Source organism: Drosophila bipectinata, chromosome 2R (assembly GCF_030179905.1).
Source record: "Drosophila bipectinata strain 14024-0381.07 chromosome 2R, DbipHiC1v2, whole genome shotgun sequence".
NCBI lineage: Eukaryota > Metazoa > Arthropoda > Insecta > Diptera > Drosophilidae > Drosophila > Drosophila bipectinata.
The window spans coordinates 9,542,612-9,569,687 of NC_091737.1; the positions used below are offsets into that span (position 1 = coordinate 9,542,612).

Here is a 27,076-nt window from a genome sequence, read left to right on the forward strand (position 1 = left end):
GGCTCTGTTTTGTGCTGTGTTGTTATTTTAAAGCAAACACAAACGGACACAAAAGGTGAATTCAATTTATTACGAGAGCATTTCAAACTCGCAGGCAAGGTTGAAGTTGAGCTGGGATTGCGGTTGGATTTAGAGTTGGATTTAAAAAGCAGGCTGGCTGGCTGGCTTATCGGCCTCCGTAATCCCTGGGAGTTGGAGTCGGGAGGCCAAATGCAATTATGTGTATTTTATGCTCTAGCTGGCTTCATACTTTTGCCTGATTGACAAATAAATTTGCGATCCATGCGTGACGATAGCCCAGCCAGCCCAGCTAGGCCAGACCAAGTAACGAGTTCTACTCCTGAAAGTGTTCTGGCCAATGGGAATGGAAAATAGGAGCAGAGAAGGAACAGCCACTGATAGCATTGATAGTTTTCCATTTCATTGTCAATGCCGGCCGGCCAGTCGGCTTTCTGCTCTTGGCTTGTTTAATTAAGCCAATGCCAGGGCAAATCAATGTTTTCACTTAAGTGCAAGTAAATTTTCCCTCTAGCCAGTGATCCGGCATCATTCCAGGCAGCTGGGCTCCTTTCAGCAGGAAAAACAAACTGCATTTGTTTATTGTTAGACAGGCGCTCTGACTTTGAGTCTCCGGGCCTTCTGACTTTGATTTGGTCATTAGGAGCTGTCGTTGTCAATGTCCTAGAGCTGCCAGAGCTTGATTTGTTTGATTTTTCCTGTTGGGCTGGGCTGTTAAGGTTGCCTCCAAAGAACTTCGCTCTGAAGACTCTGAACCAATTCAAAAATCCATTAAATCCATTGTCATTTGTATATTAGAATGCCGCGTATTGTTCTTTAATTAATTTCCACATAGTTCTGGGTAAAGCAAGACACAGGCAAGCCGCGTTCGAGGTGGCAGCCCACGTAGCTGGCCAGGAATTTATGGACAAAGCCACTGCTTCAATTACCAAGATAAGCTGGCCAAGCCACTCCCCCCTCTACTGGCCATCTATATATACATATTTTTGTTTGTTTGTCGGTTTCACCGCCTCCCACCCGAAATGTCTTTGCATAAAACTGTCGAATGTCGTGCGGCATTTGTTACTTATTACATGAAATAAAATGAGACTATGGACTGCAACTTCGACCGATATCGATATGCTAAGCTCCGCCGATCAGTCACACTTACACACCGACTACGTGCTGACCTTCAACTTTGTTTGCAACCTTGTTTGTTGGCCAGCATATGTTTGTTTGTATGTGTGTTGGTTCCCCTGTTGGTTGTTTCTTTTTGGGCCTTTGACTTGCGGCACAATCGCGATCACTTTTGGTGATTGCGCGGCAACGCCTCCGTCTACGACGTCATCAACCAGCAACACGCAACTGACAGCAGCGACAACTGTTGCAGCCACAATAGCAACACAAGCAACAACGACAACAACACCCCCAACAAACAACACGACAATAGACCAAGACACACACGGAGAGAAAACAAGTCCATCAGGATTAGTGGGGATATTTTTTAAAGGCTTAAAGATATCGGAATTTATAAATCCACGTTATCAGAGCATTGCAAAGAATTACAAAAACGCTTTAGATAAATTTTAACCAGAATTTTTCCTCAGTGCCTGTTCAAATTTGTAGAACGTCGTGGTCCCAATCAGACGGCGACAAGAGTTCTGACCATCATTAAATTCGAAATAAAATAATGCGCCACGGTCGCCAGATGTCTCCGGCTGGAGGTTGTCTCCCAGTTCCCAGAGCTGCCGCCTTTGTCACGCTCGCCCTTAATAACTTTGTCCGGCTATCGTGGTGAACACATCTTGGCCAGAACTAGAGCCAGAACCAGAGCCAGTACCAGGAGGAGGACTAAGGTGCCTGGAACCTGGTGCCTTACCAACTTATTGCTCTATTTTCGCAAATAGTTTTCGATTTCAGTTTCACTTTCTGCTGCTGCCCATTTTGCTGCCCATCATGTTAACAAGGCCAACGCCAACTCACGGATATCCCATCCCGTCAACAATGTAAGCGAGCCCTGTCCTCCAGACTTTTGGCCATAAACAACATGAACGACTGCGCCAAGAAGTCCAAGAATCGTTTGGGCGTTCCACTTCATTCTGTATGAGTGGGCAGTTTGGTATAAATTCTATATACAAGTCCTTGGAAAACCCTATCATTATTTTGGTGAAATAAATATGATTTGGTTTTGAAAATAAAACTACCCAAGTGAATCATCTTAAAGCCCGCATGCCGATGATCAGGTAATGTCGATGTCGGGTCCAATCGCAAAAGCCCACACAGTGTTCATTATGAAATATGGTTAACCATCATGAGTGACGTCACGGAGTCAGCATCATCAGAAGATCCAATCCCCGGCAAGGTCGTTAAACGGCATTGCCAGTCAGTGGAAATTCCTGTAAAAAAGAACAGAAAGCCGTTTTTAATGCAGGTTCGATATATATATATACATCTCTCTATATATGTATCATCGATCGGGTTTTATTGCACTTGCGGTTGCCAAGCTAAAAGCTGTTTTTTTTTCAGCTAGAGAGCCAAAAACTCTATATATATTGATATTAATTGACTTGTTCTGGTTTAACTCGTTTTCGATTTCAGTTTCAGACAGAATTTGCTTTGGTTTTTTAGCTGTAAGACTTTTTTGTTTCAATTTCTCCATTTTATTTCATTATGAATGCATAACGGTAAATGTTAAATACTTTATGCAAATTCTCGAATTAAACCGGACCAGTTAACAAGTAAATATATTTAGGCATTCAGCTAAGCTTGAGTATCTGTTTATTTAAAAATGCTCGAAATAAAGCAAAGCAAACACTCAAGTTTGAAGTTTGTGGTTTGTTGAACTTTGGCGGGAGCGTGCGGCCTAAACTTTTGACCTCATCATAGGCGATAACATAAAATATAGTTATTATTCACATAAAAACAAGATATAGTAAAAATATTGCTACATAAAACCACTCCCCAGAATCCAGTTTCCTGTGCAGTTAGCACCTACTAAGATGTAGAGATTTTGTCTTTTGTTCAACACTCGTTTCATATTTCGAGAAAAACTAGTTTAGAACCCTGAATAAATAAAATACTAAGCACTCTGGTAGTAAGCATAAAACTTAATAATTATAAGTGTGTGTTTCTAAATTCTTTTCTTCTTTATTTTTCTAATGTTTCACCCGAACCGGATATGGGGGCTGGCTGGTAAAGTCACTCGAAAAGTCGGCGTAGAATAAATTGTTATGTCTGTGTTATGTCATAATGCTTGAAAAACACGTTCCCTACTTCGAGTTAATATTAAAAAGTGAAACCAAAAAGTGAAATTCGCAATCGCACAGAAACGTTTAATGATAATAATGATCGATTGGTCATTTATGCAAATTAATTTTGTTAAATGCAGCATAATACTTTTGCTTAATTCAATTAACATGGAGTTCTAATCGGATGGCCCGAGGCATCGAAACTATTTAGCCAAAGACACACGTTCTTTGTTGGCTTCTTTGTTTTCGACTTCAAGTAAAATTCACAATTATATGTTATTTAAATCGCTTGTTTCACTCTCTAACTATTGCCAAAAATAAAACTACGTATATGATTCTCCATCGAACGGATCTCAGACATCAAATGCTACTTGTTCGGGCCTACGACGAGCAATTAATGTCGCCTCGAGTGTCTTGTGCAGAAAATCAGAAAAAGAATCGTCAGCGCCAGAAATCAATTAAATCATTCAATCAATAAATAAAAAAAACAATAACAAAAGATGGATATTTCTACTCTGGCGGAAGTAAAAGTATGGCTCAACCAACTGCAATGGAATCGAACCATTTTTGACTATGACTTGGGTGGGTTAAAGCGCCATTAACATTGGATTTGCCATATAGCCCGCCAAGCATTTTGGCAGATTTCTGTGTACTCAAGTTTCATTAATCTTCCGTTTTGTGTTTGCTGCCATTTTGGCCATTTGTGGTTTCTGCTTAATTTGGTTCAGGCCCCGCAAACACACAAAAATAAAAATTATAAACCAAAACACAACTTGTTTGCGGTGCTTGGAATCAAATGCCAAAATGCCAACAGCACACCCGTTTTAATTTTCTGCAAATTAACCAAATAGGAAATCGCACTAATTGCTTTGAGACAGAAATATTTTAAACTAGTTATACACTCTCGAAGTAGAGTGTTCCAAAAATAATAAATAATAAAGCCCACTATAAAGAAGTTTTTAAGATAGAAAAACTATTAGTTTAGATGGATTTAAAGAGTATTTAATATTTTTGATATATTTTGCTAACAGTATATATTTCGTTTCAATAAACTTAAAGTATATACCCTATACCCACGCCTACCTCATCAACTTGTAGATCGATCATTGTATGTAGATTGCGCCTTTTTTTGATGGACAGTGCTCATGAGCATGTCCGCGCCTCGGAAAAATAAAAAGGCAGGAGGCGTGGGTCTACTTTACATATTGGCATTTTATTTTTGTTTAATTATGCCATTAAAGAGTAACAGATTAATAACAATTAAAGCCACAACAGTTGCGCATTCATCAAACGGATTGGAAAACGAGTTTGGGGCGATACTATGTTCGGAATAGTGGCATCGAAATAGTAAAAACAAATCACTTTTATTTTCAGTTGCCAACTACACACGCAGCTGGATGGTATTAAAAGAATTAATTTGAACCCAAACCGAACCCATGACGAGGCTTGGGGATCTATAGAAACCAAGAGTTAAGAGCCTTTCGGTTTCTTTCTGCGGGTTAGTTCATATATAGAACTATAAAGATTGATATCATTGGGGAGATGTTAGATACGAAACGCTCGCTCCTCTTGACGTAAGCCGAAATGTGAATAAAATTCAGATAAAACAGGTTACAAATAGAATCCAGCCAAATGATATTTGAATTTTGGCTGCTGGATGTCATAAAATACAGACAGACATTTGGTCGATGATCATAAGACCGTATTGTATCAGATGGCTGAAATGATGATTATTCAAGGACAGCCACATCTCATTTGCATACCCATATGGCGGCTTAGACCGACTTACACCTTAGTTAGTTGGGTTAAGTGGATGTTATAGATCAGTGCTTGGCTACCAGTATGCAGATTTGTCTTAGAACATGTTCCCTGATCGCGTGATTTCAGTTTAAAGAGAGAGAGAGTGAAAGAAATTCCTACAATTCAAATACTTACTCCATAAATCATTCTTCTATAAATAAGCCAAACTTAATGGAATAACCAAACTCAAAAACGATAACCCAGCGCCATCACTCACCCAACTATTTATAGAGAACTTATAGAAGTTGAATATAGTATATTCTTTGGCCAAAGGATCATGGCTCTGTGGCTAACGCCAGTAACGCCCAATATTTATCGCCTGCTACTTGTAATTGCCACAAATTGTATGACATTTTTATGCCATTTGCCTGCTGGGGCATGAATAATTGATTTACATGGTGTTTGTGTATTGCCACCGCTACCGCCACCGCCGTCAATGCCATAAATTTATTTATGCAGTAGCCATCCTCCTTATCGTTTTCGCTTTCTGGCCTCCAAGTGGGCCCATTAATCAGGAGCCCCACATATTGCATCCACATTGTGTGTCTGTGGCCCAGGCGCCCACGCTGCCCCCATGGGATGCACTCTAATGATTTAAAACTATGCCTCTCGAAAGGTGCAAATGTTGGCTATAAATTATAGAGTATTCGAATCGGTAGATCGTCTATATAGATTCTTCATATGTAACCTCTAGACTCTTTTGATGGCAATCACAACACGCGTTGAAACTGCAATTAGCACAATCTCCTGCCTTAATCTTAGAACATTAATTAGTTTATTTAAAGTGACTTGAAGTTGAGTAGAAATCAGCTTTTATTGCATGGACGACAACTTAATTGCGATAATTATGCATTAGCTCACATTGGAATGATATTTGCGTTAGATTTTGCAATTCCACAAATCCCAAGAGATGGCCTTGTCGGTGCTTATCGACTGGAGATCTAGTTCTACACCAGAAGGTGGGGCTATTAGATGGTTAATAGATAAAGGTAGCAACACAATATAGCCTATATAGGTGACTGACACTCTTACCTATAATTCAAGCTCCTTAATTACTTCATTCAACATTTTTTGCTTATAAAAATGCGGCGGAGATAAAAATACAATTTATTTGATTGCCTGAGAAATGAAATTTCGCTTAAGTAAAGTTCTTAATATTGGGCTCTCTTAATTTAATGCCTCCCATCTAGTTGGCAGCGGTTTACATTGCCTTAATTGCATATTTAAAGCTGACATTTATTATAATTAAACTTACATCGACTATTGCAGACAGCGTTCTCCGCTTGTCCGACTCTTGTAGTATTTTTCAGCTTTCAGTTTCAGTTGCCATTGCCACCGAGCTTGTGCTAATTTCGCTGGCATCTAGCCACTTGATTAATAAGCTGCCATAACCCGGCTATCACAGAACAGCAGCCGCACAACTGAGACCATTCATCTTCCAGACAAAGAAGCCACTTGGAGTGTCTTTGGGGGAACCCATTCCATACCATACCCATCCTTTGAGTGCCGAGCTGCCGAGGTGCTGAAAACGAAATTCATTTGCTACAACATGGCCTTGAGCCATGAATAATGTCTGCAATTACTCTCTGGGTTGTCGTGCCTTCAGAACTGGAGTTCTAGTCTTCGGTTGACTATTTTCTAATGGCAAGTAAAAGTGAAAAGAATTGTGCCACTTGTGCGGTGTGTTTGGCTTCTAATGCCGGCCCGGCCTGGCCTGGGCTGGCAGTTAATTACACCTTGTTGGCCGTGTTGCAAGTCAGCGTGTTGCCGATGCTGCGGCAGATACTGAAGCCCCAACTCAGAGGCAGATACGGATGCGAGTTTTATTTCTGTAGCTGCACCTCTCGGCACGTTGCAGCGTGTGAAATGAATGCCTGTTGTCAGAGCGTGGCGCATGTTTCTGATATCATCGAACAAGCCAACTAGCTGAATCCGAATCGGAGTCTAAATCTGAATATGCCCCTCGATTCGAGGGCCCGCCGATAGCCATCGTATTTCAGCATTTTAGCTTGTTGACATCTGAAAAGAGTCTTCTTCTGAGTCATCTGACCAAGCCAAGGCTGGCTTATAAGACTTGCTTGGCCATCTCACTCCTAAAATATTCAAGCTAGTTTTTCCCTTAAATACTATTCTTCTAGTTCTCAGTTATAACCTCTATGTATTTGAAACCTATTACCGCTTTGGCAATTAGCTTAAAATTGGCCACACTCAGGGGCAGCTCTTTCCATAGACTTTCGGATTCAGATTCGAGCCGCGTCATCGCCGACATGTTCTTAACATAATTGTTAACGCCTCAAAAACGGTTTGAGTGGCAAATTATAACCGAAAATTGGCTTACATCAAGTGGTCAAATGGCAGTTTCCCAGGCCTCAAGGTTGCGTATGCGGAAACTGGCAATGGTGCTTCAATTAACACGCCCAAAAGCAAAACCTTTTCCCACCAAACTGCCACCAATGATTTGATTTTGATTTTAATTTTGTTAAGTTTTTCGGTTTTTGGTGTTGATTGGGAAGCCAAACGTATAGTATCTGCATGCTTGGGTGTTCGTGGAACGTTAAAAAGCTCTTAAATTGCACTGCGTCTCCTGCATGCCAAAAAACCAAAAACAGTCACAATCTTGTGAAATTACAGTCTGAAGGTTGCCAGAAGCCACGACCTTTGTTTCTGGTGTCGTTGACACCTTGCTGTTGCTCGGCTTTTTGGTGTATCAAGTTTATGATTTAGCTTTAATTCGAGTTACGTCACAGCAGCCATTGCTGACGGTCTGATTGCTGAATCATAGTTCCGTTCTGTGAAGGACTTTCCTTGATCGATCGATCCAACTATCGATTGGGTGCCAAAAATAGGGCGGCCACCATGACGTATACTTGATGGGGAAGGGAGAGAACAATTTGCTTATCAATCATACGCCACGTTGACTGCCGTCAGCCTACGCAAAAATGTCGGCAAATCACTTGAGACTAGCCAGATCAAAAATTCTTGATCGACTCTCCTTTGCCATTATTTTTAGCCAAACTCTGTTTGTTTCCCCTTCTTGTATGTCAGCACGAATTAACGATTGCGATTTAAATCGCACCAAGAAGCCAAAACAAACAACACGATCAACTACAATGGTTTTTCGGCAATGGTTTTGTTCCTCTGTATTTCTGAGCCATGCGGAAATTGTTTGTACAACATGGCTAAAACAAAGGCGCCCCAAGAAAACATCGGGCCAAACAATTCATTATTATTATTGTTAATATTATTGTTATTTTAGCGCGATGAGCAGCCAAAATAATTGAGCATAAAACACAGTTTAAACTCGGCTTAAATGTTATTCGTATGACTGTAGCCGAAAGACAGAATTGGTAGCGAAATCCCAGCCTTGAATTCAATTAGCAAATTTCGAGTAGCTGGTAATTTCTTAATTCACATCCAAGAGCCAACAAAAAAAATATTTACCTTCCACTTGCTACTACCCGAAAATAAAAACAGTAACAAAAATGTTAGCTTAGCCATTTTCTCCCACTTGCTGGCTGCGAAACGGTTTTTTTTTTTTTGTTTTATTTTCCGTTTTTAATGTAGCAAGGTCGTTCGTTGGTCTGCGACGCCAAAAGCAATTTGTAATGATTATTAAAACAGCGACCTGCTTGGCATGCTCCACCATGCCGGAGACTCTCCCTTCCCCTTCACCTTAAAAATGCACAGAGAGAAATAGTTTTTGGTTTATTGCTTGAGGGTTAAAAGCCCTCTAATAAAATACAAACAAAGGCTTTATTTTTCTGTGTGTATTTAACCAAAACTATAGCTGTTGCCATTGGCTTTTTCATTTTTTTTTACCAGCCACTTGGCGTTGGCTTTTAATTGAAATAGCAAAAACAGTAACAAGGCGCTGGCTAAAAACAAAACTGGCTAAAAAAAAAAATTATATTGAATTACAACATGGTCAGTAGTGGAGCCGCCCCCCTTCAGTGGCATATGGAATTCTTTGGCAATTATTGCCACACACAACAATATACAGCCTTTCGATACGTTTCAGTTTTGTGATTGAATAGCCGTGAACATTGATTATGACAGCCGGACACTCGAGGAGTTCTATTTAAAGACTAATGCCCGATCTAGGGGCATTCCAGCGGTGTTAGCTCAGCGCCAATTTGGCAAACCGATAATTGTGCCTTGTGAAAGGGAAATCCATCACAGTCCATGGATGGAACCGTTTTAACTGTCCATTCTATGCTAAGTGACCTGCCACACCCTCTTTCACCGCATGATTCACAGGGGGTCTTGCATTCTATTCCGTTTCAGTTTCAAAATTTAAATAAATAAATTGCATTTTATGCTTAGCCACCAAATAAGCCAGCTGCCATAAACGAACAAATCTCTCAGACTGAATTATGTCGCTCGCCGAGTTAATCAAAAAGCAAAAAACCAACGCCAAATAAAGAAGCTTGCTGCTCGAGGGAAATACCCAGGGGGATAGTGGCCTACGGACACATCCGCAACCGGAGCGGCGAGGTAACCAAATCAAAAGTAATTCACACGCTCAAATAAATAAATAAAACAAAACACAAAATGGTAATTCTCTTGGCTAGAAGCCTGCTGATTGCTTTGGAGTTGGGTTTTTGGACAAAATAGGTGGTTCCTAATCCTCAATGTTGTATTTTTGCCAACTTGCCTTCTATTTATAAACGGAACACTCTAAATGATTTTTATACAAATTCTCTTATAATTCTCTGCATAAAAATATTAAAAACATATTTTTTAGAGAATATTTTTAAAAGTTTTTAGAAGATGTACTTTTAAGTCTATGGAGATTATAAATTATAAAAATATCATCCCTTGAGAAGTACGTATATATTTGTTTCCAATATTCAACCGATTTTAAAGATTAGTGCCTTTAAATAAATAACTTAACATTTTGAAACAATTTGTAAGTTTTCCAATTTTTTTTTGGAAAGAATTTTCTGTTAGCATCAACTTTAGCTATAGAATCTCAACCCAACCTTCCTGTTTGGCAGTCGCTGAGCGTCTGCGTGGATTGAGAGAAGTGTGATACTGGAGATCCCCCTGGGAATTCGTGCTTTTAGCCGCATACGCTGCCAGCAATATACCAGCTTCGGCTCGGCTCGTCGGCTGTGGCTAGGTGGTCGGGTTATTTTGAGGCAACAATTTGGGCTACCTTACTCCAAGACTCACCGTTAGCCGAACAGTCGAAACACGCAGCTTGAGGCGAGCGGTTCTTGCGCGCGCTTGCACTCCGTCTAACCACTTTTAACCAAAACGCTAAAAGCTACTAACCCACAGCAGAGACTCAGTAGAAGTCGGGATCGCGACGCGAGCGCAGAGTTCTGAGAGTGTTGTGTAAATAGAAATTAAAAGACAAATTACGCGTCTCATACAATACAAAAAAAAAGTTTTAAAAATATCAAAAAAAAAAAAAAGGAATAAAAACAATAAACATTAAAGTAAATAATTGAGGAGAAACCTAGCTGGTTGATTGATTGTGGTGGGCGTTTAAAGTTGAATTCTGATTCACACTTACGAATAAATCCAGCATCGAGTGGAGAACATACGGATATTTTAGTATCGAACATTGCGCATACGCCGCATTGCACTTTGAAGAAAAAGAAACAGCAGCTTGAAGGGTAAGTTATCCGCGGGTCGACCTTGACATTTGGAAAAATTGATTTTGTCATTCGCTGCTAATTGAAATGAATGCACGCTCGAGCGGGGAAGATCGTTTGATTGGCACTTAAATTGTGTGTTGTACAATCATTTCTCTGGCTGCAAAATTGAATTGGCCAAGACGATTGGCGATTTTAGCCGAGAAGCCAAGTATTTAATTAGCATTCTGTGGCATCTTATAAATAAACATGGTTTTATAGTGCGGTTGTGGTGTGTGTTGTGTGGATGTGCTAAACGCCAAAGGCCACTTAAAACACGCTGTCCATGAGTGTGAAATAAAAAACTTATACAATATACTCGTATGTAGTATATGCTACATGGCACAATATACATATGAGGTACTCCTATTCTGCGTTTCTATACGGTATGGTATGTGTATTTGCATGTAAATTACAAAATCAAGTTCGTTGCTCGAGTCTTTTGTTTGGCCTGCACAAAAGGTTCTTTGGTGTTTGTTGGAATAGAAACCAAAACCCAAATGCCGCCTCAGTGCAGCTACAATATAGTAATATAGCCAGCTTATGGAAAACTGTTCAACAACCTTCACTGGCCCTGGGCTGGTTTTAACTTTAGAGTTTTTCGAAAAACCCGTTCGAGTCCGATATGCGTGTGCTTAATTTACACGCAGATTAGCGTTTACATTAATATAATTTCATATTTTTATGTACCCAAAAATGTCAGCTCCGCTCAGCAGATCTCAGCTTCGGCTTTGCTTATTAAAGCCTCTCGGTTTGCCTTGTCCAAAATTTATGAGCGATGTAATCTCTGGCTTTGCCTGAAACGTTCAATGCATACAAAAAAAATTCCCCAAAAATAAATATATATAAAAATGTGAAAACAAGGAAGACAGCCAAGATTCGCAATCGGCAACGCGCTTCAAGTCATTTTGGACTCATCTAAGAATATATCGCTACATCTTCCGGGGGTCTTTGGCCTATTCGCCGTTTTTTTTGTTTTGTATTTTCTTCGGCCTTTGTTGTATATGATACCCCATTCCCTGGCACTCTTCTGGAGTTCTGTGTAAACAGAAAAAAGACTTATTTGCATGCCAAATGAAAGCCTAATTAGGACAGCCAGTCCGACTTGAGTCACAGCTATGGCCTACATTCAAGATTTTATTTATTTACTGTGTTTTTCTAACAACTCCACCCAGCTAGCCATCTGGCTACTGGCTACTGGGTAGTGGCTTGTGGCCTAAGTATTTCGCCCCTGAATTATGTCCACTGATCGATGTTATTGATCGGCTATTTTTCTGCCTTTGCTAGAATTTTACACCCAATTATCAACGCAATTGTTAATTACGCATTTGATTGTGCCAGCAACGTCTCAATATCAGTTTCAATTACATTTTGAAGCCAAAATTAATGAACTCTAATTAAGAGGGGGAAAATGCTTATGTGTGTGTTTATGAGAAATAAAAAATAAAAATACGATCGGCCTTTGTTGAAGTGCTTACGAGTCTTTTCCTGCTCTTTAATTGAATTGAATGCATTGTAGTTACCGCCGTTCGCCGCCAACTCTTTGATTGGCAGAAATCAGTTTGAAGAGTTTTCTATGATTCCAATGATGTAATTCGGGGCTGGATGACATGAATCATAAGCTGTGGACAAATGCCAACTGCCAACTGCCAATTATCAATTGCATTGGGTGGAGGGGGAGACCAAAAGCTTCAAAAAAATTAGCATAAACAAATCGAATCGATGACTAATTGAAACGAACGACTGTCAGGGAGAACATAACGCGTCAAATTTAATTAACCAAAAAAAAAAAAAGAAAAGACAAGCCAAGTCATCTTCATGTTCACTTAATATTATCTTTGGGAATATTTTCAAAGGTGCTCAAGAACTATTTTTTGTGTGTGGCACTTGTTAAGGCCTAAGAATAGACCTGCCAAGCCAAGGCCCAAAACGTGCTTGGCCAAATAAAAAACCGAATTTTTTTGCAAGTAATTTGAACATTAAAAACAATGTTGGTTTCGGTTTCTGTTTCTGTTTCGGGTAATAATAATCACTCGATAGCAATAGCTAACAGCAACAACAAAAGCGGAAGTCAAAAGCAACACGAAAGTGCTGTGCAACACATTTTTCACCATTTGGATTTATTTGTTGTCTTTTCTTTTATTATTATTTGTTGGATTTGGACGCCTTCCTGGCACGAAATACTTTGGTGAGAATTGCAAATTCTCAGCTATGCAATGGGAGAGAAATAAGTGAAAATATTATGAAAGCCGCTGCCGAAGCAAGTGAAAATCGGAATTTATAATTTTCGTGTGCCGATTTTCCAACCGCAAAAAAAAACTGTGCCCCAAAGCCAGCTGCTGTTGCTGCCTCTTGCTGGTGCTTCTGGTGCAGCTGATGATGTTGATGTTGCTGCCGCTGCTGCTGCTGTGATGCAATCAGCTTGACATGCACATCGAGTGACAGAGCAGACATTGCGCATACGCCGCATTGTACCCAGTTCAAAACTCTCAACGCGCCTTCTGCTCGCCCCACAAAAAAAAATGAGCAAAAAACCAAAAAAGATGAAAGCCAAGCTCCGTGGGGTGTTGCTCCAAACAAGAATTGGAGCAGATGGGCAAACGAAGACAATGATGAAGCCCCAATGCCCTAACTTTCCAGTTATAAATTTTAATAAATGGGCCAAAAGAATCTGATCTAAAAGAGCTTGGCTCTGACTTATTAAAGATTCTGAAAGGGATTCATAGAAAAACTTGAAAGAAACCTGCGACAGATAAAAAGATACTTGAGCGAAATATATTTCTTTTCTTGCGCCAATTAGTGTATCAGATGAAAGTGGGCAGCAAATATATATCAGTCCCAAAATTTGCATACATATCACATCAAATGTTAAATAGGAAAACAAACTATTTCAAGATAACCGATACAATATCGGTAATATTTAAACGTTTAATGGAAGCAATTAGTTTTGAGTTGAAAAGTTCGAAAACCCATAAATAAAGTCCAAAATATATAGTAGCTCCAAATAGTAGCCTAGATATCTCTACTATGGAGAGCTTCCATCTATTATGACATTCACACGTGCCCAGCGTCTCGTCCAATCTAAATTTTTCATCCGTGAGTTCCTCACTGGGATTTTCTTGCATGTTGCGTGCCCCCCATATATTTTTTCATCATCATCATAGCCATCTTCTTCAGTAACAATATGCGATTTAATTTTCATTTTCTCGTCTTGCTTCTCGTTTTTTCTTTAATTTATTTTTGTTTTTGTCGCCTTGCTCACATGGAGACGAAATAAAGTGCCAACTCATAATAATGTAAGCCCCAGATGGCACTGTTGTTTTTGTTGTTAATGGTGTTGTTTGTTGACTGACTTTTGTTGCGTTGTTACAAAAAGTAACAAGTGCACAGCCACCCGCCCGCGACATTGTGCAAACAATTTATATGATTTTTTGTTGTCTTTTTGCATTTTATGTTTGTTTTGTATTTTAATCATTATGCCATTAAATCACAATCTTTTTCCTTTTTGTTGCATCGGATTGGGCGGTGGCAGTTGAAAAGAAATTTAAAATTAAAATGTTTCAATTTTGATTGGGCTCTGAGTGCTCCCACGAAGCAATTAAGTGTTAATACCCGGCCGTCATAATTTGGTGGGCTGTCTGTATTAAATTACCTCGATTGTTGTACGGTTTTATAGCGTCAAATCCAAGCACCGAAAGTAAGAGCAAAAATATTACTCTTGATGATAAATTTTGGTGAATAAAAGCCCCCGTCGAATAAGTACACGAAACTTGTTCCAGCCGGACATGTAAACGCATGGGGCAAGTATGCGAACTCGGTTCGGTGCGGTTCAACTTTCAAGGTTGGTGTGGCGTCAAGAACTTGCAGAAACCGAAACTGAAACAGTACCAACCAGCAGCACTCCAGCTGAAAACTCAAAACTCGGTTGCAGTTCATGTTCGCTGGGTGTCTGTGGACCACATTTGGGTGTGGGGGTCTCGCTAGATGACAAGTCATTCCACGCGCCATTTGAAAGGCCCGCGAGCGGGTATGGCCTAGTATATAGTGTACATGGGTACATGGCACATGCCAATTGCGCAATTGCAGTGCCCAGCATGATTCATGGTAGCCACCAATTAAACGGCGACTAAGCCGATTAGCCATCGGACAAAGGAGCCAGCAGCTGAAAGAGACTTCCTTCTGCGCCACGGCCTTGGCGTAACTGGTACGACGTTCTATAAATTGAATAAACTGCGTACTCACGCACAGAACAGTTGCCGCGTTGCTAAAAATAGCAGCGACCTTGAGGGCTTACATAATTAATTGCAATCGGGTTTCGAGCCGGAGACTTGGTATGCGGAAAATGTGCTAAATCGAAAGACTCAAGGCACGAACTTGACGAGGGCAAGGGAAAGACTTAAGACACGAACTTGACTCGTAGCGAGGATCGATTAGCACTTGATGCACTTAAAGGGCATTAATCTTTTCAAGTAGCCGCTATGTTTATCCTAAACTAGTTTCGCACTTAACAGCAAAAATAAATGAGAAGAGAGCAAAAGCCAAAGAAGCAAACAAAACTGGGAATGAATAAATCAGTAAACAAGATAAATCATTTTGGCCATGTAAGAAGATTTAATTATTAAATGCATTTTAAACTTTTCACAACCAAAGGCCAGCTAGATAATTAAATTTCATACTAACATACATACACATGTATAGAAGTATGGTTCTTGTTGTTGTCCAATGCGATCATCGCCAAAAAATCAACATCACGTTCGGCATTCAAAAAGATTTTATATACTTATTAGCCAGGCAACAGCAACAGCAACAGCAACAGAAACAGCACAAAAAATGATCCACCAACAAAAACCCGAAACCTCTCCGGCGGCGATGGTGAAAAGAACGAAATGTTATGCGAATATATTATACAATATAAAACAGTCAGTCAGTCAAAAGAACAAAACACGAAAAAAAGTAGGAATCGACATCGCTGCTTGGCATTTCGCCCCATTGACGTAGGAACCCCAAAACTTAATCATATCGCTCTAAAATAGAAGATGAAACAGACAGAACTGAATGTTGCTTTTGGGCTTTTGGCTCTGAGACGAGAAGAGGTCAAATCGTGGCTTGGCAAATGATATATTTGACCATCATTAACGACATGGCTTCAGATCAGCAGGGCCACTGACTCATGAATGAAACCGTCGACATGTGTGCACATTCTAATCGCGAAAATGTTAACCTATTCCCAAGAACTCTGGAGGTGATTGGGCATAAAAAAAAATTTAATTAAATCTATTAAACTTACAGCACCCTGATTTTTGTAAGGGATAGATGTTCCTCCTCAAAAATCCCAATCTAGAACAATAACGAATTCGATCTCCCGTGGACCCAATAGTCCGAAAATAGTGTCAAAGCTTTTAGCTCGTGGGCGTGTCTACTTGAGCTTACAGAATATTATTCGCCATAAATCTTTACTTTTGCGAAATATAAGGAGTATATAGAAAAGAAAACCAGTTATATGTTGAAATTTCGCCGTGGCCAAAACGGATCTAGAGGCACGGAGTTTTTTGGAGACAGAGAAGTGCGTGACATTTATCAAGTTTTATGGCCATTCTGTCCGTTAATTAAAGAACCAACGCCAACGCCGTCGAAACCAAACGAATAGAAAGTCGGCGGCTTCAATGGAGATCCATCCATGGGATCTCCGATTTGAAATGCTCGACGGGAAACTCACTCACTGCGGTCGTTCTGGGTAATTTGGAAAACATTTAAATTAGGCCACGGATCAGGGATTGCATTCAAAAATGCATGTAGTGTCGTGCCCTTAATTTGACCACGCTTAGAAATGTCGCATTTTTAATGGTGGGGTGGGTGGAACAAGAAACGCTTAGATGGGAATAGGAATGGGAAGTCATCGATAAAGTTTGATGGGCAAGCGGAATCCCAGCAGACTCACTTTCATTGCCACTCGACAAAGTGTGTGACACACATTTATTGGTAAATCGCATTTGGCCCACAATTAATGCCAATCACGTGTCTGACCGCCAATCCACCTGACAGCGACTGCTACTATTGGCCACCGTATACTGGATTTTGTCACAAAACGTTGACGGTTGGCGGTAGTTCGGTGCATAATCAAATCAGTTTGACTTTGAAGAAAAACCCCAAGTGGCCGATTGAAATGCCAGGCAAGTTGCTCTGACCCGATGTACAAAAAAAATGCAAAATAATGTGCTCAACAAAGTGTTTAACAGAATACAATTGTACAAGGTATCAAGCGTTTGGTTCAATTAGAGGCGGTGACATTGGTGATTCGATCGATCAAAGGAATACTTTACTCCATGGGATTACACACACAAATATATTTAATTCCCAAAAACCCTAAAAAAACACTCGGATTGTTCCGTTCGTGTGCAGAGTTCATTGGCTTGCAGATTGATTGAACTGATTGCCTAATAATCTCTTCAGTGCGTGTCCCATTCGCCGGGAGATTCAATTTGGTCTACGAGATCCAATCAAAGTCATTCGCACCCGCTATGTTAGAACGAACCCCAAGTTAATTGTCCATAACTAGGAGCGTTGCTCATAATTACTTAATAATAATTTCGGAAAATGTTCTGTCTCTCCAGTTCCAGAGGAAACGAATCAATCGAGCAGACAGACAAGATGATTTCGCGCCGCAAGATCATATCGCGTTCCCTGGACAATTTGGATGCCATAGGGCAAGACGAGCAAGAGGAAGATGTCTGGCAAGATCGCGAGAAGCTCTTCAGGGTAAGATTTATATAATTTATGATGATATGTGATCTTATGCTAAATATAAACATCCGCAGGATCACATTAATGAGGTTCTGGCCAAGTGGGAGCAGATCGACGACGAAATCTGGGCCAAGATTATTGTCTTTGAGAAAAATCGACGCGTGGCCAAGGCCTATGCCCGTTCCTCTGTGATAACCATAAATGGATCTAAGAACGGCTTCGATGGAGTGCGGTAAGTGTATATACTTGTCCCTAAAAAAGATGTAATTATTTTAAAGAACACCTAACTAATCTTATAGCATTGGCCTGAATGGATTTGAGAATCCTATGCGCGATGCCGAAACGAAGGTGATCAAAAAATCCATTGGAGACGGCTTCAAAATCAAAATGGACGACATCGGCAATATATTCATTAAACGTTACGGCAAGAGCAGCATCTATGTGAACAGCACATCACAGGGTAATGAGGAGACTGTGATCGGTGGAGATATAATACAGATGCCCCAAATGTCCCTCACCGGCGGCACGTCGGCTAAGCTGTTCGACATGAAAAAGTTTCAGACGAATATTAACCGGGAATTCGCCCGCACATATCCGGAGCGTGGGCGGTTGGAGCGCCAGTGCCTCTCCGCCGTTTCCCTGGTCAAGTCAAATAACAATCTAATCAATTCTCCGGTCTGGATACTCGTGGTCAATGTGGTGGCCATGGATATGCTGAGGAGCAGGCTACAGACTATGCCCAAGTCGTTGGATGCTCTGGGAATGCGAGTGCCATTGACGCAGAGCAGCGAGGATCCGTATTCCACAATCGAGAGCCAGGTGGGACTCATCTATCCGACACCAGCGGCTTCCGATGACTCGCAGAACTCCCAGAATTCAAGCAACTCTAGCAAGGGAAGGCGTAGCATCTTCAGTGCTGCCTTCCTTAACGAAGGACCCTATGTGCCCAAGGTGGGTGTTGTACATTCCGCAATGTTTAGTAAAGTTAATTAACATTCTGTTTTATTATTTAATTCTAGCCTGACTATGAATCCGGATCATTGGCTCCCATCTATGCTGACAAAAAGCGCCAAAAGAGCAGCACCACGCAGCAACGTAAAAAGCAGGATGATCCTTATTATTGTGGCCTGCTGGCCAGGATTCCCAATTTCATCAAGTCCTCGAAACAGCCTTGCAACGGCACTGGCGCCAGCAAGCCCAAGAAGGAGCCGAAGATCTCGAGGAAGATCTCGGCTCAGCATCACCAGAAGGAATTCCTGCCGGCCCAGCCAATTCCCATCGCCACCTTCCATCACTCTTACTTCCCCTACAAGCTCTATCCTCCCCAGCATCGTCTCTCCCAATCGCAGATGTCCCTCTGGGATGCACGTAGTCTGATCAGTGCACATGGTAAGATATTTTATCTAAATTTTAATGTCGAACAATAATGTTTATTTTATTTTAATTACAGAATGATCAACCAGCTGGCCCTAATTTATTCAATGTCTAGCATTAATTCTACAATTATTTAGTCAAACGCATACGATTTAGTTTTGGTCAGAGGATCCATGGATCAGTGAATCATGTGGAGTGCATTTCGCTCAGTTTTGTGATAAATGCAGCGAAATGCAGCCATTTAGCGTATACCCACTACTTAATACGCACTAACTTTAATTAACCGCAGTTTATTTTAAGACAACCAGAGAGATTTAATGATTATGCAATTTGTAATGAGTAATTAAAATTTTGCCATAGTTTTTTAAATCGTTTAAGACTGAGAGAATGTCCTAGAGCCCAAGTATAGAGCACACTGGATTAAATAACGAGGAGAGTCGATAATGGGGGCAGAAAATGTCATAAGCAAATCAATTGCTACTTTAGGCGAGTTCAATTTATTGTTTTTTTCTTATTATTTGCTGTACATACATTTCATATGTAAATAAGTTCGAATAAAATATGTAAACGATTAAGTATGCATTAAAAGAAAGATATAAAATTATAAATGTGCGTTTTTCTTTTACTTTGAACCAAGTTTGAATTAAGTTACATTTGAATTAATGTGCCTTTCCGCGCCACTATCAAATATTCTGGCAACGCCGGCATCTAAAAAATCGATTGGCTCGATCGATGTGTTTATGGTAAATATCGATTGAATAATTTTTGTTATCGAAACTGTTGCTATCGATATTAAAAACAAGCAAAATTATTTTTAGGTTTGGTTTTTGGTTTTTCATTGGCGCGAATTTTCTTTTCTGTTTTTATCATATTTGCTGTGCAATATTGAGGCTGCCTTTGTGGAAGAATGGACAAGTTTCTCCAGCGAAACCCCACGTGGAAAACGAAAACATACGAAGCAGCCGTGGCTACCGCCGCGAAGAAGAAGCCGCTGGTCGGACCCGTGTCAAAGTCCCAGGCGTCCCCCGCTCGAAAGCCGTTGCAAGAGCAGGCAGATTCAAACTTTTTGCCGCACAAGTTGCCTCCAAAGTCTCTCTCCCAGGGGACGGCAGGTTGGCTTTGCATTACTTTTATGGATATCTAACAATTCAGTACTTTTAATTTCGGATGCGTAGCTAACAAAATTTGTAGTATCAGAGTTATAACAATAAAATAGATCACATCGCCATGTGGAAAAGTGACCCAAACATCGCTAATAAAATACGTTCTTCCTGGATAGATACCCTGCTAAGCAAGGAACGCCAGAAGCTGCAGCAGCCGGACGGCATCCAGACCATCCAGTTGGCCGTGGCCAAGGCCATAGAACAGCATCGTTCTGAGTCCCAAGCAACGGTGCAAGAGTCTAAACAACCAGAGCCACCTGCTAGCTTATCCACACCCACCAGACAAGATCGGCATTGGGCCCGCCTCCAAGAAGATCTCAACAGTCCCAATGCAGCACTGCGCCTGCGTGCCATAAGGGCATTGAAGTAAGGCTTTTTTTCTTTTCTTACAACAAAGATTTAACGAAATGCATTGCCATTTGTTGTAGGAGTCCCACGAAAAGTGCATACAACCACTTTGATGTTTCGCACACCGAGCAGAGCATCATCACAGAGGAAGATCGTAATCCAAAGGAACCACCCACTTTAACGGAGCTGCTCAAGGATGTGATAGTCTATGTAGAAGTACGCACTGGCAACGATAATCGTTCAGAGGGTGTCAAGACAATCATTGGCAAGATGGGAGCTCAAATAAACGACCGTCTCACACGGTAAGTACAGATTTCTTCTTTCAATAGATTGGAAATTTCAACAAAACAAAATAATGCATTTTACAGCAACACCACCCATGTAGTCTTCAAAGATGGTCTTCTCTCGACGTACAAAAAAGCGACCGAGTGGAACATACCAGTCGTATCGATTCTGTGGATTGAAGCATGCAAGGTGCAGCGCAAGTTGTGTGACCCCCTGATGTTTCCCATCAGCAACATGCGCATGTACGAGTATCCAGAGCTGTTCGGCAAAATACCGGTAAGTGACAAATGCTTGTGGTTGGCGGGAGAAAACCCTCAATCGGGTTTCTATTTTTGAGCACTGCTTATCAACCTGTCTACCGAGCACCGAGAGTTGATACGGTTATACGGGAATGCAAAGGTATTCTACCCAATCACACTTATCAGATTCTCCAGTCACAACTCTTTTTGGTCGTCCCAGTTTAAAAGAAGCGAACCTTTAATGAATGTGTTCCCTAAAGTTATCAAGTTCTCGATTGCGGCGCAACTCCACTTGAGATACACGCTTGAATTAACAAGTGTCTAGTACTTTTTCCATTCAAATGGTAAAGTAAACAAAAAGTATAAAACCTTTAATGACCGATGTTACTATCAATTTATGACTCGGCTAGCACAGAAGCATTAATCCCACTCGAGATATACCCCCAACTAATAGGTCATTGAAAGCTCAAATGTTTATTACTTTATGGGGGGAAATAAAAAACTTAAAAGTACACAGGTATGGAAATTCAATAGATAGCCGCTGTTGCCTTATCGAGCACTTCTACTGGTACTTGTGGGTACATATCTGAAGTGATTAGTTAATCCAGAAAATGGCAAGCCAACTCAATGGACGAAACTCAGGGCTGTGGGCCGTCTGAAATTGCACGTATCTCAAACACGGAATACGCGCAATATTGGGAACCAACTCTTTGCGCTGGACAGATTCTTATCACCAGCTGACACAAAGTCAACTAGTTTGCTGTGGCTGTTGTCGCCGCTCCGGGTTATCTAACTCAATTTGTTCTCTTATCAGTTTTCGTAGGGCTGGAGCCGAGGAAGTTGTCCGACAAAAAGCAAAACCAAGTACTAGTTAGATGCTCATTTGAATGCGCTTCGTTTATTGCTTAAACATTAGACAGTTTAAAAAGACGCCCTGGACTCTGGTGACAACTTAAAACCTAATTCACATGCACGTTTGTTTACAATGGTCTCCAGAACACAAATCGTTCTGCTCGTCATTTACATAACTCGCTAGCCAAGTCCACAGATACATAACAATTGCACAGATGCCACCACATCAGTATTCTTTCTAAAAGAGCTTACAATCTACGTTAAATTATTAGATTCTCGAAGAGGCTTCTAGTTCTGAGATTTGTACAATGCCTGCTTCTATTTACAAGCGTTAAGTACAGTGGAATCCTTGCTTTGCACTAGTGTTTCGAATGGTGGCTGTTGCATTGGACACAGCTGAAGCCTCACGACAGCGCCACCTCCAGGCACATCATTATCAGGAATCCAGAGACCGTGCCCCATGTGGCGATGGTTCCATTGCCGCTGGCATGTGCCTCCGGCAGAATGTCGTCCGACACAATGTAGATCATGGCTCCGGCCGCAAACGACAAGGCATAAGGCAAGATCAGGTTGGCAAAGGTTACAGCCACTGCTCCAAGTACACCAAAAATAGGTTCCACCATTCCAGACAGTTGTCCATACCATAGAGCTCTCATCACACTGAAGCCAGCGGCGTGAAGTGGCAAGCTGACGGCTAAACCCTCTGGGAAATTTTGGATGCCAATGCCAATGGCCAGGTTGCGGGCGCTCTCGAACGTGGAAGAGTTTGTGGTTCCAATAGCTCCAAAGCTAACACCCACAGCCAATCCTTCGGGAATGTTGTGCACTGTGATAGCCACCACCAGAAGCATGATGCGCTTCCACTGCGACAGGGCTTCCTGGGCGGCCCGCTGCTCCTCAACGGTGGTATAGGTACATTGCTCCACCTCGTTGATGCTTCCCTTCTTCCTGCGGCGCGACTCGCCACTGTGCTGCACGCTCAGGCAGTCGGAGAAGCTGTCCAGGCTCTTCGAGGCCAACCTGTCGCTGGCTCCATTCTTCTTTAAGTCATCGATAGCAATCTCCGCCTTGTCCTTGCTGGTCTGCGTCATCTGAATCATCATGTTTGTGCTGTTGAGACCCAGGTATGACATTAGTTTGTCGCAGCCATAGACGAAAATGGATCCCAGGAGGAAGCCGCCAGCCACAGGCAGGAAGGCGTAGACGCCGTACAAGTGCGAGCCCTCAGCCATTTCAATAGCTGGCTTGAGAAGCGACCAGAACGAGGCCGCAATCATCACGCCCGCTGCAAATCCCAAGGCGGCGTCCAGTGACCTCCGCTGGTTGCCACGGACGAAGATCACCAGGGCGGCGCCAGCGGCCGTCAGGCCCCAAGTGAGCAGGGTGCCCAATAGGGCCTGTGTTACTGGTCCATAGCCGGGAATCATCTTGCAGCTCCGTGCTCGTCTCCGGCTGGTATCGGCCTTGGGATTTATTCGCGTGCTATCACAGCAGTGCAGCGGAAAACAAGTTTATTAATTGTTTCTCCGGCCCAGTGTCCGGTGTCTGATGTCTGTTGATTGTTTACTTTGCTGCGCCACCAGATGCTCACTGAAATGTGCCACGTTCTTGAGCCGAGATTCGTACGGAAAGGTACGGTACTGTAAACAAAGCTGCTTTCAATGGTGAAGCTTTGTTTTGGGCTGTCCCGGTCTGTCTTTTATGTTGATTCCGGAACACTTGTTGCTTATTGCGTTGGCGCTTTTAGGAAATGATAAGAATGTCTTTGGGGAATAACAAGAATTTTTGGGATAGCGCGTAATACTGGTCGGTTTCTTAAAGTTGCTAAAAGATCTACTAGAGCGCGGCGAAAAGTGATGAATGAGCCGTTGACTGGGCTGACAGTCTCTCATAAAGCAATTTTTATAGCCGTTTCCCTGCTATCGTTCTTACTATCGTTGGGGCCTATCGATAGTTGGGGACTTTTAGTGATGGGAGTTTGAGTTTGATTTATTTTAAGGCGCCACATTTGAATTCTTCTATATTCAGCAGAGAAAAATATGTCTTTTGTTCTTTTAAGAACATAATATGACGGGCAGGTTCTCTTTGGTTAATTTGATTGGGAGTGTTTTTTAGCCAACAGCTATCGATTACTTCTCCATATCGCCACCCATGGTTAATCAGAGATAAGTACGTTTTTATTTAAACAACGGGCCAGATATCACGTAGTTATAAACAAATAAAACAGTGTTTTCTAGTCAACATGACTGACAGAGCGGGCAAAAAGTCGGCAGCATCCGCAGCACCAACAATAACACCAAAGGGCATGAGCTCCCACTCGTAATTCGTAAAAATAAGTCGGTCCAGGACAGGATTTGTTTATGAGATCTCTGAAACTTTATTTTCAGCGCGTGCGTTGCATGCAACCGGACTCGGAACTGAGCAAACGACCTCGCAAGCAAAAGGGCACACCCACATCCTCAAAGGACAATGAGCCAGCTAAGCCCAGTAACCTGCAAAGCACTCCGACCTCAACACCAAAGGTAAGAATTTAAAAAATTCACTTACATACTAATCTTAAAAATCTTGTAATATTGTCCTTTTAGAATGACATCAGTCGCTTCTTCAGAGCCTTGAACAAAGCCAAACAGGTTGAAGATACTGTTGAATCGCCAGCCACGAATCTTCTCAACAGGTTAAATGTAATTTTAAAATATTATAAATCCCTATTAAACCAAAAAATATTCGCAGGATAAGCAGTGGCTGTTACACTCCGATATCTGCCGCTGGAACCACGCCACGCAATTCGAAGGGAATCAATGGCAGTGGAGATGCTGCAGTGGTCGAACATATGGACACCCAAACGAAGTTGACCTTCATACATGCTACAGGCGAAAGTACGGCTCCGCCTTTAAGCGCTCCGCGCCCACGACGTAGCACAGTTGAACCTTCCAAATCGACGCCGCCAACTCGCACTAGTCGTCGTCGCAGTTGTGCAGCGGAGATTAGCAGTCAAGAACCTAGAATGACCAGACGACGAAGCTCGCTTCATATTAATTCGAATAACGCTTCAGTTGAGACACCTGCTCCTGTGATCGAGCCAAGAATGACTCGTCGGAGAAGCTCTTTACATTTGGCTGGAAAACTTCCCGAGGATGCTGTGCCCCATCAAACCATTGAAACTATTTCCGAGGAGCTGGCTCCCGAGGAGCAAAACAGAAACTCAGTTGTTATGGAGAAGATTCAAATTCCCAACAGAACGGATTACTTGGAGCAATCGTTAGACATAAGCGCGGTCCAATCTGGGGCCACCCACAAAGTAGATAGACGTGGTACACTACACACATCGGAATTGATGGATATTACATGTCCTCGACGCCTCAACGTGGCTACGTCCAGCTCCGAGCTAAGGGATGTAATCGTGCCAGAAGTCAGGCCTTCACTTAACTCTGTGACAACGCAGACATCCAGCTTCATAGTGGAAGAACCCGTAACCCCTCTGTTCAGCTCGACTCGTTTGCCAAACACCAAGTCGACTGGAAATCGCAGGCGCACTATCTTCAACATGGACATGGATGTAATCAATGAAAGCATAGAACGGATCAACACATCACACCGCATGTCAATGGCTATGGCCAGTGAAGCTGAGTTGGGTGAGTGCCGCCCCCAGCTACGAGAGCCAGTTCCGTCTCAGCCAGAGGAATCAACACCGAGAGAGCCCAAGAGGCGTCTTCTATTCAATCCTAATGACGAGGTTGTCGTAACCCCACAGATGTCGAATAAGAAGAGTCGGCTTAGTATTACAGGTTCGACGGGATCAGTCCAGAAACGGCGCCGTTCGTTGGCAATGCCGCCAAGCACCACTTCAAGTCTGAACGTAGCAGCCATTACATCAAACAACGAAAATAAGGGAGAATCGGCCAATGAATCCACTACCGAAAGCTTTGTCGATGCCGAACTGCCAGTGGATGCAAATGCTACATCGACGGTAACTGCAGATGGAAGTGTCCAGCATAAGGCCAAACGGTCGCGTATCCGCACTCTGGTTCACACTAATATGCATCAAGAGCAGATCCAGGTCATCCACAAGGTTGGTAACCGTGCACAGTGACCAGACATCTACTCCCACAACTTTCGTAGCCTAATTATAGATTAGTTAGTGCCCCAATACTGTTTTGTAAAAATCACTGAGATTTGAATATTCACGATTCGCTAATAGTCCATATTAATTATTGATTAAGCATAAACAACACTTGGTAGAATTGTAGAAGCCCCCAGTTTGTATATTCGAATCCTCCAAAACCCATACACACTATTGAATAAACCATATGCCAGGCGGCCATGAATCCTAATCAAAACCCACCCAATCCCAGGCTCTGCGCAAATTGCGTGGCATGCGTCTGGATCCCACTGTAACTCAGCGTACCACCCACCTGGTTAGCCTGGAGCCGCGTCGCACCTTGAACCTGCTGCGTGGCCTAATGCGTGGCGTCTGGATCGTCAACTACCAGTGGGTGTTGGCGTCAATGCGGGCCGGCAAGTGGGTCAACGAAGAGCCATATGAACTCACCAGATTTTCGCGAGCCATTGAGGTAAGTTTTTTTCTTATAAAAATAATTTAATGCCCAACACATTTTTGGTCCAGATTTGCAGGACAGAGCGCCAGGCCTTTGGGGTTCACTACCAGTGTGAGCTGTTCCGCTTTATGGAACCCTTCTATGTGTCCTCGCTTTGCCAGCCGATACAGTTCAACAACATGAAGGAGCTGTTGCTGCTGGGCGGAGGCAAACTGACTGAAAACCGCTTCAAGGCGAAGTACATTATTGGCGACAAGCGGCGCGCCGAGGATGAACGGATATACTTGTCGCCCTACTGGGTGCTGGACAGCATCACCAATATGCAGATTCAGAGATTCGGCAAATACCTGATGAAAAGCGCAATTATAACACCAGCAGGCATACGGTATGAAGACCCCAAGCCAGATCTGATGACGCAGCCACGAAGATGTCATGATTTCGTCGATCCACCATTGGTGATGGACAAGTAGATCTGTAATCCAACTAATATCCACGTTTTTACTCTGTTTAGGAGTTTTCTTTTTAGCGTACAAATCGTAAATTATATATATATTTCTTGAAACTTTTCAATTAAATCTTTTCAATTCTTGTGTAAATATATTTGTTAAACAGAGCTGGAACTTGACTGATTTACTTTTAAGATTTTCAATATTTACAAATAATGATAATGATTTTACCTAATTAGTTAATACTTTTATTTTACTATCAAGTACCATCCCCAATAATACAAAGAATATATTTCAAATGCAAATGCTCGCTTTATTTCAACGATTGAGGTATTATTTGTTGTCTGGTTTATTCTTGTACTCTTCAAATAGTATTGTTTGTACT

General features: G+C 41.9%; 3 protein-coding genes across 3 annotated transcripts; 2 read left to right on the plus strand and 1 right to left on the minus strand.

The window, feature by feature from the left end:
• The first annotated feature begins 10,239 nt into the window (after positions 1 to 10,239).
• On the plus strand, positions 10,240 to 19,367 carry reb (rebuf). The gene is made up of 6 exons (XM_017253092.3): positions 10,240 to 10,669; positions 17,299 to 17,443; positions 17,503 to 17,660; positions 17,728 to 18,379; positions 18,448 to 18,817; positions 18,879 to 19,367. Exons 2-6 carry the CDS (start codon positions 17,336 to 17,338, stop codon positions 18,881 to 18,883), a joined length of 1,293 nt encoding a protein of 430 aa, XP_017108581.2. The 5' UTR covers positions 10,240 to 10,669; positions 17,299 to 17,335; the 3' UTR covers positions 18,884 to 19,367.
• Positions 19,368 to 19,641: 274 nt separating this feature from the next.
• Positions 19,642 to 26,858, plus strand: MCPH1 (Microcephalin). Its single transcript, XM_017252572.3, has 9 exons — positions 19,642 to 19,914; positions 20,082 to 20,331; positions 20,394 to 20,615; positions 20,682 to 20,874; positions 24,077 to 24,211; positions 24,275 to 24,363; positions 24,420 to 25,758; positions 26,042 to 26,260; positions 26,314 to 26,858. Exons 1-9 carry the CDS (start codon positions 19,710 to 19,712, stop codon positions 26,713 to 26,715), a joined length of 3,054 nt encoding a protein of 1,017 aa, XP_017108061.2. The 5' UTR covers positions 19,642 to 19,709; the 3' UTR covers positions 26,716 to 26,858.
• Zip48C (Zinc/iron regulated transporter-related protein 48C) lies at positions 21,703 to 23,577 on the minus strand. Its single transcript, XM_017252574.3, has one exon. The coding sequence runs from the start codon at positions 23,114 to 23,116 to the stop codon at positions 22,094 to 22,096; it is 1,023 nt and encodes a 340-aa protein (XP_017108063.1). The 5' UTR covers positions 23,117 to 23,577; the 3' UTR covers positions 21,703 to 22,093.
• Positions 26,859 to 27,076: the final 218 nt, after the last annotated feature.

Coding starts and splice junctions, on each gene's coding strand:
- reb (XM_017253092.3), top strand. CDS start 17,336: ATGATTTCGCGCCGCAAGATCATATCGCGTTCCCTGGACAATTTGGAT. Junction 17,444..17,502: donor ATCGCGAGAAGCTCTTCAGG/GTAAGATTTATA, acceptor AAACATCCGCAG/GATCACATTAATGAGGTTCT. Junction 17,661..17,727: donor AACGGCTTCGATGGAGTGCG/GTAAGTGTATAT, acceptor CTAATCTTATAG/CATTGGCCTGAATGGATTTG.
- MCPH1 (XM_017252572.3), top strand. CDS start 19,710: ATGGACAAGTTTCTCCAGCGAAACCCCACGTGGAAAACGAAAACATAC. Junction 20,332..20,393: donor CGTGCCATAAGGGCATTGAA/GTAAGGCTTTTT, acceptor CATTTGTTGTAG/GAGTCCCACGAAAAGTGCAT. Junction 24,364..24,419: donor GCCACGAATCTTCTCAACAG/GTTAAATGTAAT, acceptor AAATATTCGCAG/GATAAGCAGTGGCTGTTACA.
- Zip48C (XM_017252574.3), bottom strand. CDS start 23,116: ATGATTCCCGGCTATGGACCAGTAACACAGGCCCTATTGGGCACCCTG.